The sequence below is a fragment of the Mesoplodon bidens genome, assembly GCF_964165515.1.
Source record: "Mesoplodon bidens genome assembly, chromosome: 11".
Taxonomy (NCBI): domain Eukaryota; kingdom Metazoa; phylum Chordata; class Mammalia; order Artiodactyla; family Ziphiidae; genus Mesoplodon; species Mesoplodon bidens.
Genome location: NC_138167.1, coordinates 57,528,346 through 57,543,916, shown reverse-complemented (window position 1 = coordinate 57,543,916; position 15,571 = coordinate 57,528,346). Strand labels below are relative to the sequence as shown.

Sequence of the window (15,571 nt, the reverse complement as noted above, 5' to 3'; positions counted from 1 at the left end):
CTTTGTACCCTGTAACTCCCCACTGCCCGACCCAAGTCCTCCGAGTATTTATCACTTCTAAGCTGGAGCCGGGGTGGGGGAGAGCAGAATGGACCCCTAACCACTTTCAAGCCCAGATCACCCAACAGCCACGCTTCTCAGGAGGGGAAACTGAGGCTCCTAGCAGTGGCCCCTTTGTCAATCTGTGTGCAGCCCTTGGTCGGTACTTTCCGCCGCCCCCAAGCAGGGTTAGGACGGTGTGAAGAAAGAAGCTAGTTTATTGTCTTACGGTACACATCCCAGGGCTTCTGCCCACTTGCCTGCGGTGGGGACCTGCTCAAACGTGGGGGTGGGTGGGTGGGTGGGGGAGGTCAGCCTCCTCAACCCCAGTCTCACTCGTGCTCAGCCCAGTCCCCAGGGCCTCCCCTTTGTCCCTCCCTCCAAGGTCCTGCCCTGGAGGCTCCAGGAGAAATCCAAGGAGTTGGGAGGTGGACAGTCAGGATGAGGGGTGGAAGCTGGTCAGCTGTCCCTTCTGCTGGAAGTAGAACTGGAACCGAGACTGGGCGTACTCCTAAGGAAGGAACCCCGCGCACTGGTGAGAAGGGTTGGGACTAGCACCCCACACCCCCCTCAGTCTGCCCACAGCTGGCCTAGAGGGTCCGAGGCCTCTGCTGTGCCCCGTCCCCACACCTAACTCACCCAACCTGGTTACTTACCAAGTAACCAAATTCTATAGTGGACATGGATGCCTGGAGGATGGACCAGAGACCCCAGAAGAAATGAGATGCCAGAGCATACCTGAGGGGGAGCAGGAAAAGGGGGGTTCAGAGCACATTTGGCACTGCCTGAACCCCCTCCCCCAGGCTGGTCAAGCCCCAAAGCTCTAACTTCTCCCCTATCGTCCTAACCCCTACCCTGTCCTGACTCTTCCCACTCTCAAACTGTTCTTCCCCATCAGCCTCAGACCTCATCCTCACTTCCTGCCCCCACTTTGCACTGACACCTAACCTGCAGCCCAGTGAGTCTACCTGCCACATCCCCCCCCCTTGCCTCTGCACCCTGCTCTACCCCTGCCCCACACGTCTTTCCTCACCGGTTAGCCTCTGCCAGCAAATCTGCTTCCAGTTTCCTCTGCTCCTCTTGGGAGATGGTCTCACCTTTCTTTACCTCCGCCAGGTAGTGGCGAATAAAATGGAGCTGAGATCAAAAGACAAGAGTCAGAAAATGGGGAGACTGGGGAGCATTTCCCAGTTAACACCCTTGCTCGCCATTCCTTCCAGACTTCAACCTCCTCCTCCCCTCTAAGCCAGCTCCTGCTCCCCAGCTCCTGGCCCACATACCTGCTGTCCCCGGGTGGGGTAGTTTGCAGGCCGCGCTTTGTAGAAAGGCCACTCCTCGTGAGTGTAATCGTAAACCCACTCACAAAAATGGTTCCCAATGTCAAAGCCCCTGAGGGAATAAGGTGGACACTCAGTCCCCAAATACGCTGGGCAGCTGGGATGCAGAGATGAAGGCCTGGTCTGCTTTACCAGGGCACTGCGGGAACAGACCCATGGGAGGCCACCCTCTTACCCTCACCTGTAGTTATAACTGCTGTACTCGAAGTCGACCAGCATGAGGCCGTCAGCGTTTTCTGGCTCTGAGAGCAGTAAGATGTTCCCTGGAGGAATGTGGTGAGGTTCTGGTCACTCCAGGGTCCTCTGGCCCCCCTCACCCGAGGTTGGGAGACTCAGATGCCTTCTCCTACCTTCCTGGATGTCATTGTGGCAAAAGACCACTGGTGATGGGGTAGAGTCTAGCAACTTCCTGCAGGGGAACACGGGCATGGGTCCTGAGCAGGAGTGACGAAAGGAGGGTCAGAGGCACCCGCGTGGGCGAGGCCTTGACCCCAGCCTCCAGCAAATCCTGGGGAGGACCCCACTAGGTGCCTGGCACATCTCCTGTGCTCTTCTGTCCCCATCCCCCCACCCCTGCCCCATCGTGCCTGCCCTCACCTGAGGCTGCCCATCTCGTCCTGCAAGCTGTACATCTCCAGCAGGTTCATCTGGGGGAGGCCAGTGGGGGGTAGGTCCTGGATCTGCTTTAAATACCTGAAGCCCAAAGAATAGGATATACTCACTCTGCTATCCCTCCCCTCTACCCCAGGCCAGGCTGTCCTACCCATTCGGTCACCGAATGACTTGTCTGGCAATCATCTGGAAGCCTGTTGCGTGAGAAACCATGCTAGACAGTGGGACACTTGATCCACTCAACTGGAGAGTTGGACAGAGCACTAGATGCATTCAGTCACAGCCCAGCATAGTAACTGCCAACATGAGGGTTCAGCCTATGTGCAGGAGCCCTGAGGAGGGCCCCGACTCACCGCTCCATGGTCCCAAATAGCCAGTGGGGCTCCTTAGTGAAAGGCATTTCCATGCCATGGAACTGGGCCATCTTCGTGGCGATGGCTGCGGACAACACGGGCTCTCGAAGTTCATGCGTCTTCAGTGGCCGGCTCTGCACCCAGGAACCTATCAGGGTGGTGAAGGGGCTGGGGCAGGAGGGGGGAAGGGTGGGGCAATGGAGGTGGGGGAAGTCAGGGCTTGGGGAAAATTCCCTACCTGGGGTGAGGGATGTGAAGGCAGACATTGGGAAGGGGAATAGGGGCTGGGGAAGGAGATGCTTCGGGGAGGTCGGGGCCGGGCTCGTACTGGGATGTACTGTTCCAGCCGGCCCTCTGGAAAGACTCCGTAGAGCTGGGGCCCCAGTGACCGCTCTGCAAGGATGGCGAACATCACACTTTCAAGGACCAAGGAGTCCACTCCCTGAAGGAAAACAGACAGCGAAGCGACCATGGTCACAAGGGGCCAGAGGCAAAGTGGCGCTGACACACACGAAGGTCTTTTTGCTCCTCCCACCACATCTGGGACTTCTTGTTCTATTGCCCGGGGGCTCCAGAGCGCAGGAATTAGTATCATAATGGACAAAATACTTAGCCCCTAAGGCTCAGTGTCCTCAATTGCTTAGTGGGGACCATACCACCTGCCACACTTGGGTAAGAGGTCCTAAGGCCACTGCGGCCTTCACTCCCTCCTCACCTGCAGGATGGCCCCGTACAGCCGCAGCAGCACCTCCCGGGGCTCCTCGCCAACGCTGGGCAGGTGGTCAGGCAGCGAGCAGCGGAAGAGCAGGTTACTGAGGCCTCCGCTGCAGACCCACAGCAGGGCGCGCTCAGCCCGCCATCCGCTCCACCGGCCAGGCGTCCAGCCCCCGCGCCCCGCGCTCCCCCGTCGCTCCCGGCCCCGCCCCGCCCCCGGCCCAGGAACGCTGAGTGTCCCGCTGGCCCGAGCCTGAGCCTGACCCCGGCCCGCGCACAGGAGGGGATGACCCCTGACCTCCCACCTCACGGGGTCAACCCTCAGCTCCTCCGGCCGTACTCGGCGCCAGGCCCCGCCCAAGTACTCCCGGCACCACTGGTAGGCTCGGCGCTCGGCGTCTCGCGACCGCGCCGAGCCGCGCCTCCGGTTCGGGGCCGCGTCGGGGCACATAGCCTGCCGCAAGCTGTCCTTGGCCAGGCGGCCTCCAACAGCCCCGCCTCCGGCCACTTCTGTCCCCTCAGCCGCCATGGCTCGGGCTTGGCCCGGCCAACACCCCGCCGCGCACAGACCCTTCGGGCACGCTCGGCTCCTTCCGGCTGCGCTCGGCTCCGCTTCCGGCCAGCCTGCGCTGCTCCGGTCGTACTCGGGTCTCCTTGGCTCTATTCGGCTCTTTGCGGTGCCGTTCGGCTGTCTCGGAGACCCTCGTCCGGGTGCTGGTTCCGAAGGCTGTGCCCCGCCCCCTGCTCAGAGCGAAGACCAATGGCCTCTCTCTCTTGGCTGGGCCACTCGAAAGACAGTGCTGTTTGGACCTTAACCCGGAAACAGGAAATGGCGCGGGCCAATCAGAAGCGCCCTGAGCGGTCGGGCCCACGACGCAGTGGCGTGTCACGTGAGCTAACCACGTGGGCGGGTGGCGCGTAACAGGCTGAGAAGCCGGTCCGGCGCATAAGGGCGGTGTCACTGGTAAAGTGCCCGTGAGGCGAGGTGGGCCTTCGTCAGGGTCTGGGAGCGGACAGGGCAGCGCGGGCAGCGGCGGCGGCGGCAGCCCCTCACTGGACAGATTTGGCCCCCGGGGCAGTTGGGCAAGGAAGAGGGCCGTTGAATGAGTGTGGCGAGTCCTGAGTTTGGGGGAAAGGGAGAGAGTACTGTGTGTGACTCACATCTAGGGGGTGGGGAGTGTGGGGCACCTGGTAGGTGCCGAATAAACATTTGTTGATGCGTAACCTTAAATCCCTTCTCACCGCTGAGACTCCCTTGTCAGTTGAAGCCCGCCGCTGAGAGGAGGCTATTGTTACCCTGCTTGAAACCACTGTCTTCATGTCCTGCTCCACTACCCCTCTTGCCTCCAGACCTAAAATCAAGCCCAGGAGGAGAGGCTCACACCTTGGAGCAGGCACCTGGGGCTGCATCACGTCTCCTTGTCCCACCACAGCAGTTTGAAATGCCTCCTTGCATTTCTTCTGCCTCATGCTGGAGTGGCGACCAGGAAGACTTGATCCACGGGAATCTGTGGCACTGTTGGACCATGGTGTTCTTTGGGGTGAAGTAGATGGACAGCTGACCTGAGTGGTGTTTGATTTGAATAACGAGAAAGAAATCAAGAATTGGTGATCAGAAAGCAAATGTCAGTTACTGCAATGGGAAATCATGATCCCTCACTCTGTATTTAAATCTGAGCCAGTTCTGAGACCTGGAGTCCACTGGTTGAAAGGGAGGCTTGGTCTCTTATAGAAAGGATCCTACAGTGCCACCATAAGTACATAAAAAAATATTCCCCTAATCCTTCCCCAAAGGGACCCAGCGCCTCTTAACAAAGTAACACATTTACTTTGGAAAAGGGACTATCCAGACCTTTCAAGGGCTGTTAGATACAAGATCTGAGGTGACATGTGTGCCAGGGTACATGAAGCATCATGAATCACTGGTTTGAGTAGAGGCTGTGGAAGTCAGATGATAAACAGAGTCCTGACCCAAGTCTTGAGGTCACTTCTCTGGTCCCAGTACATACTTGGGGTAATTATACCTAGCAGTGGGGAGAGCCTGTACATTGATCCCTCACCTGTGGAATAAGAGTCATGGTAGGAAGAGCGAAGTGGAAGCCTCTGAAACTCCCCACCCTCTCCAATGCTGCATTCCATGTGGGATTGCAGAGATTGCTTACTCTCAAAGACATAAATCCCTACTACATCACCTTCAATTCACCTGAATGGCCCCTGCAAAATCCAGATGGATTCAAGTAAATGATGGTGGACTACCACAAACTTAGCCAATTAGTATCCCTAATCACAGCAGCTGTGTCAGGTGAGGTATCTGTACTGGAACCGATTAATGCACCTTTGGCACCTGATAATGCAATTGAGGTGGTGAACATTCCTTTTAATTTCCAGTAGTAAAGAGTAAGTTTCCAAAAGCAGTTCACTTTTATATGGGAAGGACAGCCAAACATATACATTGTCTTACTTCAAGTCTGTTTTAAGTCATGCTTTCTGTCACAGTGTAATCGTTGAGACCTTGATCATCTGGACATTCTCCATAAAACTGATGAAATTATGCTAATTGGACACAGTGAGGAAGGAAGTGACAAGTGCTCTGTCCCTGGTAAGACAATGTATGTCAGAGGATGAGAGATAAACCCTCAGAAGTTCTGGAGCCTGTCATCAGTGAAGTTTCCAGGGGTGCAGTGTTGTAGGGCAAACCAGGCCATCACCTCTGAGATAAGGGCAAGTTACTGCATCTTGCATCCCTAACATGAAAAATGAGGCCTACCACTCCATGCGCCTCTGGATTTTGGAGTCAGCATGTACCACACTTGGGAATACTGTTCTGACCCATTTATCGGGTGGCTTGGAAGACTGCTGGTTTTGAATGGGGCCCAGAGCAAAGGAGGGCTCTGGTGAAGATCCACACTGGAGGATGGGTTCCCCTGTCTCTTAACAGAACCAATGGGTTATGGCTTATCTGTGGCAGATAGGGACCCTGTGCAGCGCCTTTGGTAGGCTCCAACAGGAGATTTGGAGTGCTCACCCCTAGGGTTCTGAAGCAAGACCATGCCAGCTACAGTGAAGAACTACTCACCAATTGAAAGCAGCTTCTGGCACACTATGGGGCCCAATTGGAGACTGGGTGCCTGATTATGGGGCATCAAATGATCATGTGACCAAATCTGCCTGTCCTAAACTAGATACTGGCAAATCCACCAGGCTCAGTAGCAATTCACTGCCCAGTGAAAAAGGTTTGGACCCCAGTCTGTCCAGAGAGTACTGGTCATTTATAGGAAGAGGTGGCTGTGGCCCGCACATCTCCCACCTTGTTGTACCAGTGCTTCTTAGCAGACAGGAAGAAAAATTTAGGTCTGGTTCACAGATGGGTCAGCTTGATGTGTTGATATGAGCTGAAAATGAAGTACTGCTGCACTACCATCCCATTTCAGGTGGCTCTGAAGGACAGTAATGAAGAGAATCCTTCCAGAGACCAGAGCTTCGAGCAGTACACTTGGATATTCACTTTGTAGGGAGGGAAGGGAGTGGACAGAAGAGTGGCCTAAGGAAGGTGTGCACATAAACTTCTGGGTTAAGGCAGATGTCTTGCTCGTTGGTCAGGGACCTGGAAAGAGCAAGAGGGGAATACTGGAGACAAGGAGGTCTGGGAAAGAAGATGGACCTATAGCACTGGCCACAGGTGTGTGTACCTTTGTGCCTCATGTTAATACCCACTGAAAAGGGGTCACTGGGTAACAGATTGGATGTATAGATGTCAGTCAGCTTCTGTCCTTGGCTACACTTGTGCTTGTAAGGTGAGGCCGTGAATGGAGTTGCCATGGTGGCAAGCTATGCCCACCAACACAGGCTCTTTCTTATCAAGGCTTATCTAATTATTACTGCCTATGAGTTTCTGACCTGTTAGCAGTCTTAGTGCTGAGCTCCTGATATGGTACCATCCCTAGATGACTCGGTGACAGGTTCATTACAGCAGATCCTTTCCACCCAGGAGAGAGATTGATTCATCTTTACTGGAATTGATACCTGCTCTGGATATGAGTTTGCCTTCCCTATCCACAAGGTCTTACAGTAGCATTACCATCTAGCAGCTTAGAGAATGCTCGATTTACCAACACGGGATCAGGTATAACATTACCTTGGGGGCTTCCCTGGTGGCGCAGTGGTTGGGAGTCCACCTGCCGATGCGGGGGACGCGGGTTCGTGCCCCGGTCTGGGAGGATCCCGCGTGCCGCGGAGCGGCTGGGCCCGTGAGCCATGGCCGCTGGGCCTGCGCGTCCGGAGCCTGTGCTCCGCAACGGGAGAGGCCACAACAGTGAGAGGCCCACATACCGCAAAAAAAAAAAACAAAAAAAAAACATTACCTTGGACCAAGAAGCTCATTTTACAGTGAAAAAGGTACAGCAATGTACACATTGCCGTGGGCTGTACCGCTTCTGTGATACCCTGTATTACCTACGAGCAGCCTAGAGCTCTGCTGGATTAGATCCCCTGGTTCCCAGGTAGGAAACACTTCCACAAGGGAGCTTCCGCTGATTCCGGAAAAGGACGCCTCCACTGAACCAGAATCTGCAAGTTCCACCAGGTCACTTTGAGCTGCTTATGCCGGTGAACCAGCAGGCAAAGAAGGAGGGGATAATAGATCCCGATTATTAGAGGTAGATAGGGTTGCTGCTACTTAATGGGGCAATCAGGAGTTGGTCTAGTATGGAGGATTCGCCTGGTTCTGTGTGGTTGCTTCCATGCCAAGTGATAAGAGCAGCCACAGCCTGCCAAGGGCTCAGGGCCTTCAGGGATGGAGGTCTCGTAACCTGACCAGGAGAGCCATGTGGACCAGCTGAAGTGCTGGCTGACAGTGAGGGAAACCTAGAATGGGCAGAGGAGAAGGGACATGACCAATATTAGCTACAGCCTCAGGAGCAGGTGTGGCAGTGGGGACTGTATTTGTTCTACTAACACTCTTATATTAAGGCTTTTGTAAAGGTTGTGACCTTCGAGACTTCACCTCAAAGAATCGTGGCAGCGTGGACTTAATGTGGTGCCTGCGTAGACTGTGGGATACAAGAGCTGGTGTCTTGAATGATGCCCTCAGCACACCTTTAATTGCCGTGGACTTACAGAGATGCACCTCTGGCACCTGCTGTGTGTCTTTGAACTTCCTGCCCCAGGCCTTCTCTGACACCACAGGAGCCTACCTGGCCTGCTCACCAGCACAGCCTAGGTCTCTGGGGGGCAACCTCAGGGCCTGGAGACAGGAGTCAGTGGAGGAATGGTTGGACAATCCTAAGAGGTATTCTGTACACTTCTCAGGAGGTCCTGCTGAAGCGAAGGCGTTGTTACCCAGAGCAGTAACCTAAGGAGCACACACCTATGTTTCGATTCCTCCTTTCCTGTCCCATTCTTTTCCTCCTTCATTTCTGTTTCATGGAATCACTTCCTGAACAAACCATTTATACCCAAGTCTTTGGGTTTGAAATCACTGTCACTGTGCTGAAATGATGGTGTCGCCAGGGCTGCACTTCCTTGGAAGTTCTAAGGGAGAATCCATTCCTTGTCTTTTCTGATGGCTGCAAGCATTCCTGAGCATGTGGCTGCATCACTCCAATCTCTGCTCTGTGGTCAACACTGCTCCCACCTCTTCTGTCTGTGTAATCTCCCTCTAGCTCTCTCTCTTTTTTTTTTTAATAAATTTATTTATTTATGGCTGCGTTAGGGCTTCATTGCTGCGTGCAGGCTTTCTCTAGTTGCGACGAGCGGGGGCTACTCTTTGTTGTGGTGCGAGGGTTTCTCATTGCGGTGGCTTCTCTTGTTGTGGAGCGCAGGCTCTAGGCACGCGAGCTTCAGTAGTTGTGGCTCGTGGGCTCTAGAGCACAGGCTCAGTAGTTGTGGCACACGGGCTTAGTTACTCTGCGGCATGTGGGATCTTCCCAGACCAGGGATCAAACCTGTGTCCCCTGCACTGGCAGGCAGATTCTTAACCACTGCACCACCAGGGAAGCCCTCCCTCTAGCTCTCTTATAAACACACTGTGATCATATTCAGGGCCAACCTGGATAATCCAGGATAATCTCCTCATCTCAAAATCCTTAATTAAATCAAATCTGCAAAGATCCTTTTTCCAAATAAGGTGACATTTACAGGTTCCAAGCATTAGGATGTGACTCTCTCTTGGGGGATCATTTTCCTGTCCTGCCACAGTCACCACTTCTTTCCCTCACAGCTGTTGTCTCGTCATTCCATTGTGTCCTAGACTTTGAATATTGGAGATGAAAAGTTCTGAGTCCAGAGTAATTTTTCTCCCTTGGACAGGATTTGATTTTTCTGACTGAACGCTTGAAAAAGTATGGTATATGCATGAGGGAATGATTTATTTATTCATTTAAAATGATAATAAGCCCTCAACATGTTAACATAAATAATATCTTACAAAATAACTATTTTATAAAATAAAACTTTGATGAGAATAGTGGCATTGTTTTTTACATTTTTGCAAGTTTCTTTAGTGTCTGCTTAGCTGGAGATGGCTGGTTCTTGTACCTGCTTCTGCAGGCAGTCTCTTCCATGTGTTGTTTTGGTTGAAACGTGAAGAAAACCCAGCCTGACTTAGGTTTGTAGTTGGAAGCAAACAATAGCTTTTTCAGATAATTGTGGATCTTCGTTGATACTACACCAAGAGTTGACAAGAGGTAGTTTCTTAGAGGTTAGTTGCAATTTGGAATTTGAAACCATATCAATGAACTTTTTTGTCTTTTTTTTTTTAGAAAAAAATTTAAAATAAATTTATTTATTATTTATTTATCTTTTTATTTTGGGTTGCATTGGGTCTTCATTGCTGCACACGGGCTTTCTCTAGTTGCAGCAAATGGATGCTACTCTTCATTGCAGTGCATGGGCTTCTCATTGCAGTGGCTTCTCTTGTTGTGGAGTATGGGCTCTAGGCACACGGGCTTCAGTAGTTGTGGTGCACGGGCTCAATAGTTGTGGCTCACGGGCTCTAGAGCGCAGGCTCAGCAGTTGTGGCACACGGGCTTACTTGCTCTGTGGCATGTGGGATCTTCCTGGACCAAGGCTCGAACCCGTGTCCCCTGCATTGGCAGGTGGATTCTTAACCACTGCGCCACCAGGGATGTCCCCTTTTTCGTCTTCTGCTACATTAAAATCCATTGCTCTGTCTTGCATGCAGAATGGGTCTTTTAGTTATGCATAATTTTAAAACATCATGCATTCATTTGTCATTTGGAAAAAACTGGTTCCCTGAGTTATATAGATCTTCCAATTTTTGACAAATTTTATTATATAATATTTTAAAAATCACACTTGTTAATGTCACCACCAATCTCATCAGAAAAATATTTAAATATTGAGAAACTTTAAGCTCATGATGATAGATACATGTTTTCCAAAAATCTAAGTTTTGCTTAAAAGCACAAATTTTATCATTGGCAATAAATACTATCAGTTGTTTTCCATGAAGTGACACACTCACTTTATTCATTTTTGAGAAAGTGTTTGCCATTTCCATGAAGTGACACACTCACTTTATTCATTTTTGAGAAAGTGTTTGCCAAACACTCAAGTCAGAATAACCATAGTTTGTCAATTTTCTTTCAAGTAAAAATAGTGTTTCGTGGAGGGATGTCTGCAACATGGCAAATTGAGACCTTCCCTTTGTCTCTCCCCTTCAATCTTCAACCAGTAAAACATTCACAATGCTAAAAGGGTGCCTCTGCCCCATATACTAGGGTGCTGGAGAATTCCATACTTCTGTACATCTGAAGGTGGGTGGACCAGAACCCATAGAGGAGGTGGAACTGGGGGAGCAGTGGAGTGGTGCCTGCAGTCCTGGATTCCCACCTGCAGCAGCTGAGCCTGCAGCCCCAGAGAACTTGGCAGTAGCAGGGGAAGTGACGCATGTGATGCCATCGCCCCAGCCACCGTGGCAGCCATAGGCAACTGGCAATGGTGGCCATGAGGCCTGGGATCCCATCCCTTCAGCTGCAGAGGGGCCCATGACTCCCCCCACCCTGCAATGACAGAGCCTGTGCACCTTACAGTGGACATGACAGCGGTACCTGTGCAACACTGGCTACCCCCACCCAAACCCTCCCCCGGCAGTGGCAGAACCTGCGGCCCAGGGGATCCCAGGCAAAATGGAAGAGCCCACTCTCCTGGTGCCCCAGGGAGCAACACTAGCAACACTGGCAGCAGCAAGATACCAATGACTCCAGAGGTACAAGAAGTGATCATGAGGTCACAGGGCGACACCCCTGGCAGAGGCAGTGGAGGGTGGAAAGTGCTGACTCTCAAATATAACAAGAGGCAGCTCAGAATCAAGCAGGAAGCTGTTTGCAACTTCACATGCACTGGCAGAGGAACAATTTATCAAGCACCACAAAGAACCATGGTAACACTGCACCACGAAAAGAAAATGAGTTCTCCAGAAACTAAACTTAAAATCATGGAATATTGTGATCTAACTGATGGAGAATTCAAAATAGCTGTCATGAAGAAAATCAATTAGCTGCAAGAAAACTCATAAAGGTAGTTAAATAGGCTCAGGAAGAAAGTTAATAAACAGAAGGAATACTTTACCAAAGAGATTGAAACTCTAAAAAAAAAAACAAATTCTAGAGCTGAAAAACTCAATAAATGAGATGAAGGATGCATTAGGAAGAATTGGAAATAGAGCAGACCATATGGAAGAGAGAAATAGCAAGAGCAAAAACAGAAATCTAGAAATGATACAAATATAAGAGGCAAGAGAAATAAAATATTTTTTAAATGATGAAATTCTTTTTTTTGAGGCAAGGAATACAACTTTATTCGGAAAGCCAGCAGACCGAGAAGATGGCAGACTAGTGTCTCAAAATAACCATCTTATTGAGGTCTAGACGCCAGTTTCTTTTATAGAATCAGAGAGGGAAGTAAAGTAAAAAGGGCAAACATCTGGAATCGCCAGCCTTGGACGTGTTAGTTTCTTCTTTCTTGCAGCCATTCACAGGTGGGTAGGGTTCCCTGAGGCAGGCCATTATGTATGATTATAATAACAAAAACAATGAAAAGCAAAGGCTACAGTCAAAGAAACAGATCCAACATGGAGTCAAAATTGGCTCTTCCCTGTTATGGATATACAAGTCCATGAAGTTAAGAGAACACCTAATTACTTCAATGCAAAAAGACCTTCTCCAAGACACATTATATTAAAATTGTCAAAAGTCAGTAACAAAGAATTTTGAAGGTAACTGGGGAAAAAAGGATGTTAACCTACATCGGAACCCCATTAATTTATCAGCAGATTTCTCAGAAGAAACTCTACAGGCCAGGAGGGAGCAGAATGATATTCTCAAAGTACTGAAAGATATAAACTGTCACCCAAGAATACTTTATCCAGCAAAGTTATCATTCAAATATGAAGGGAAATAAAGACTTTCCAAGACAAACAAAAGCTGAGGAAGTTCATTAATACTAGACCTAATGGTTAAGCAACAAGTTTCCACTGTATAGCTCAGGGAACTATATTCAATGTCTTGTAACAAACCATAGTGGAAAAGAATATGAAAAAGAGTGTACTGATATATATGTATAACTGAGTCACTTTGCTGTACAGCAGAAATCAACACAACATTGTATTCAACTATACTTCAATTAAAAAAAAAAAAACCCCACTAGATCTGCCTTACAAGAAATGTTGAAAGGAGCTCTTTTACCAGAAACAAAAAGGCTAAAGTACACAAAACTTCAAGTAAGGTGATAAATAGACAGAATCAGAAAATTGCAACTCTTTATCAGAATAGGTTTTTAAACTCTTTATTATAGCATAAATGTTAAAGGGGGGAAAAGAAGAAAAAAAACTATGGCTGCTTCAATTTGGTAACAAACTCACAACATAAAAAGAGATAATTTGAAACAACAAAAACACAAAAGAGGAAGAGGAAAACGACAGAACCCATGTAGGTAAATGAAGATAAGATGCTATCAGCAGAAAAAAGACCATTTTATCTCAGAAACGTTTTATACAAACTCATGATAACGACAAAACATAAATCTAGAGTAGAGACATGAAACAAAAAAGAGGAAATGGAGAAAAACATAAGAGAAAATGACCAAACCAAAATGGCAGACAGAAACACAAGAAAAAAGAAACAATGGAGATGTAGAGCAACCAGAAAACAAGAAATAAAATGGCAATACTAAGTTCTCATCTATCAATAATCATGCTAAATATAAATGTGTTGATGTCACCAATCAAAACACACAGAGTGGATTAAAAAATAAGACCCAACTAAAGCTTCCTCCAGGAGGCTCACCTCAGCTCTGAAGACACACATAGGCTCACAGTGAAGGAATGAAAGATGATGCTCCAAGCAAATGGCAGCCAGAAGAAAGGGGGTGCAGCCATATTCATATCAGGCAAAATGGACTTCAAGCCAAAAAAGGTAACAAGACACAAAAATGGATAGTATATGATGATGAAGAAGGCTACTCATCAAGAAGACGTAACATTATTAATATATATGCACCTAACATGGGAGCACCAAAATATTTAACAAACATTAACAGACCTAAAGAGAGAAATTGACAGTAACACAATGATGGTAGGAGATTCTAACACCCACTTACATCAACGGATAGTTCACCCATACAGAAAGTCAACAAGGACACAGTGGCCTTAAATGAAACATTGGCCCAGATGGCTTTGATAGATTTGTACAGAACATTCCATCCAAATGCAGCAGAAAACACATTCTTCTCAAGTGCACATGAAACTTTCTCAAGAAAACACCGTATGTTGAGACACAAAACAAGTCTCAATAAATTTAAGAAGATTGGAATCATATCAAGCAATTTTACAATCCAACGGTATGAAACTAGAAATCAACTACAAGAAGAAAGCTGGGAAGATCACAAATATGTGGAGACTGACCAACATGCTACTGAACAACATTGGGTCAATGAAAAAAATCAAAGCAGACATAAAAAAATACCTGAAGACAAATGAAAATAAAAATACCACATATCAAAATCTATAGGTAGTATAGTCATTTTCATAATACTGCTTCTTCCAATCCAAGAACATGGTATATTTCTCCATCTGTTTGTGTCATCTTTGATTTCTTTCATCAGTGTTTTGTAGTTTTCTGAGTACAGGTCTTTTGCCTGCTCAGGTAGGTTTATTCCTAGGTATTTTATTCTTTTTGTTGCAAGGGTAAATGGGATTATTTCCTTAATTTCTCTTTCTGATCTTTCATTGTTAGTGTATAGGGATGCATGGTAGTGTATATATGTCAATCCTAATCTCCCAGTTCGTCCCACCCTCCCCTTCCCTCACTGTGTCCACATGCCTGCTCTCTATGTCTGTGTCTCTATTCCTTTCCTGGAAATAGATTCATCTGTACCATTTTTCTAGATTCCACATATATGCATTAATATATGATATTTGTTTTTCTATTTCTGACTTACTTCACTCTACATGACAGAATCTAGGTCCATCCACATCTCTGCAAATCACCCAATTTCATTCCTTTTTATGGCTGAGTAATATTCCATTGTATAACCACATCTTCTTTATACATTCACCTGTCATTGGACATTAGGTTGGTTCCATGTCCTGGCTATTGTAAATAGTGCTGCAGTGAACACTGAGGTACATGTGTCATTGCAAATTATGGTTTTCTCAGGGTATATGCCCAGTAGTGGGATTGCTGGGTCATATAGTAGTTCTATTTTTAGTGTTTTAAGGAACCTCCATACTATTCTCCACAGCAGTTGTATCAATTTACGTTCCCACCAAGAGTGCAAGAGGGTTCCCTTTTCTCCACATCCTCTCCAGCATTTGTTGTTTGTAGATTTTTTGATGATGCCCATTCTAACCAGTGTGAGGTGATACCTTATTGTAGTTTTGATTTGCATTTCTCTAATAATTAGTGATGTTGAGCATCTTTTCATGTGCCAGTTGGCCATCTGTATGTCTTCTTTGGAGAAATGTCTATTTAGGTCTTCTGCCCATTTTTTGATTGGGTTATTTGTTTTTTTGTTATTGAGCTGCATGAGCTGTTTGTATATTTTGGAGATTAATCCCTTGCCTGTTGCTTCGTTTGTACATATTTTCTCCCATTCTGAGGGTTGTCTTTTTTTCTTGTTTATGGTTTCCTTTGCTGTGCAAAAGTTTTTAAGTTTAACTAGGTCGCATTTGTTTATCTTTATTTTTGTTTTCATTACTCTAGGAGCTGGGTCAAAAAAGATCTTGTTGTGGTTTATGTCAAAGAATGTTTTTCCTAGGTTTTCCTCTAAGCGTTTTATAGTGTCTGGTCTTACATTTAGGTCTTTAATTCATTTGGGGTTTATTTTTGTGTATGGTGTTAGGGAATGTTCTAATTTCATCCCTTTACATGTAGCTGTCCAGTTTTCCCAGCACTGCTTATTGAAGAGGCTGTCTTTTCTCCATTGTATATCCTTTCCTCCTTTGTCATAGATTAGGTGACCATAGGTGTGTGGGTTTATCTCTGGGCTTTCTAGCCT

The 15,571-nt window shown here is 47.9% G+C and overlaps 1 protein-coding gene across 3 annotated transcripts; it reads right to left on the bottom strand.

Annotated features, from left to right (window-relative positions):
- Window positions 1–239: 239 nt before the first annotated feature.
- CHKB (choline kinase beta) lies at window positions 240–3,860 on the bottom strand. 3 transcript variants are annotated; one of them, XM_081247926.1, is made up of 11 exons: window positions 3,361–3,858; window positions 3,057–3,165; window positions 2,580–2,783; window positions 2,342–2,475; window positions 1,974–2,069; window positions 1,727–1,785; window positions 1,558–1,639; window positions 1,320–1,428; window positions 1,073–1,176; window positions 696–777; window positions 240–550 (listed from the first exon to the last, which is right to left on the bottom strand). In XM_081247926.1, the coding sequence occupies exons 1-11, from the start codon at window positions 3,582–3,584 to the stop codon at window positions 476–478; spliced, it is 1,278 nt and encodes a 425-aa protein (XP_081104052.1). In that variant the 5' UTR covers window positions 3,585–3,858; the 3' UTR covers window positions 240–475. The 3 variants fall into 3 exon arrangements, with proteins under 3 accessions (XP_081104052.1, XP_081104053.1, XP_081104054.1); XM_081247927.1 differs by having other exon boundaries at window positions 2,670–2,783; window positions 3,361–3,857; XM_081247928.1 differs by lacking the exon at window positions 696–777 and having other exon boundaries at window positions 3,361–3,860.
- Window positions 3,861–15,571: the final 11,711 nt, after the last annotated feature.

Excerpts from the sequence above, each read along its gene's own strand:
- CHKB (XM_081247926.1), bottom strand. The coding sequence starts at position 3,584 with ATGGCGGCTGAGGGGACAGAAGTGGCCGGAGGCGGGGCTGTTGGAGGC. Across the intron at positions 3,166-3,360 it reads CTGAGGGTTGACCCCGTGAG|CGGAGGCCTCAGTAACCTGC; the intron begins GTGGGAGGTCAG and ends GTGGGTCTGCAG. Across the intron at positions 2,784-3,056 it reads TGTACGGGGCCATCCTGCAG|GGAGTGGACTCCTTGGTCCT; the intron begins GTGAGGAGGGAG and ends GTTTTCCTTCAG.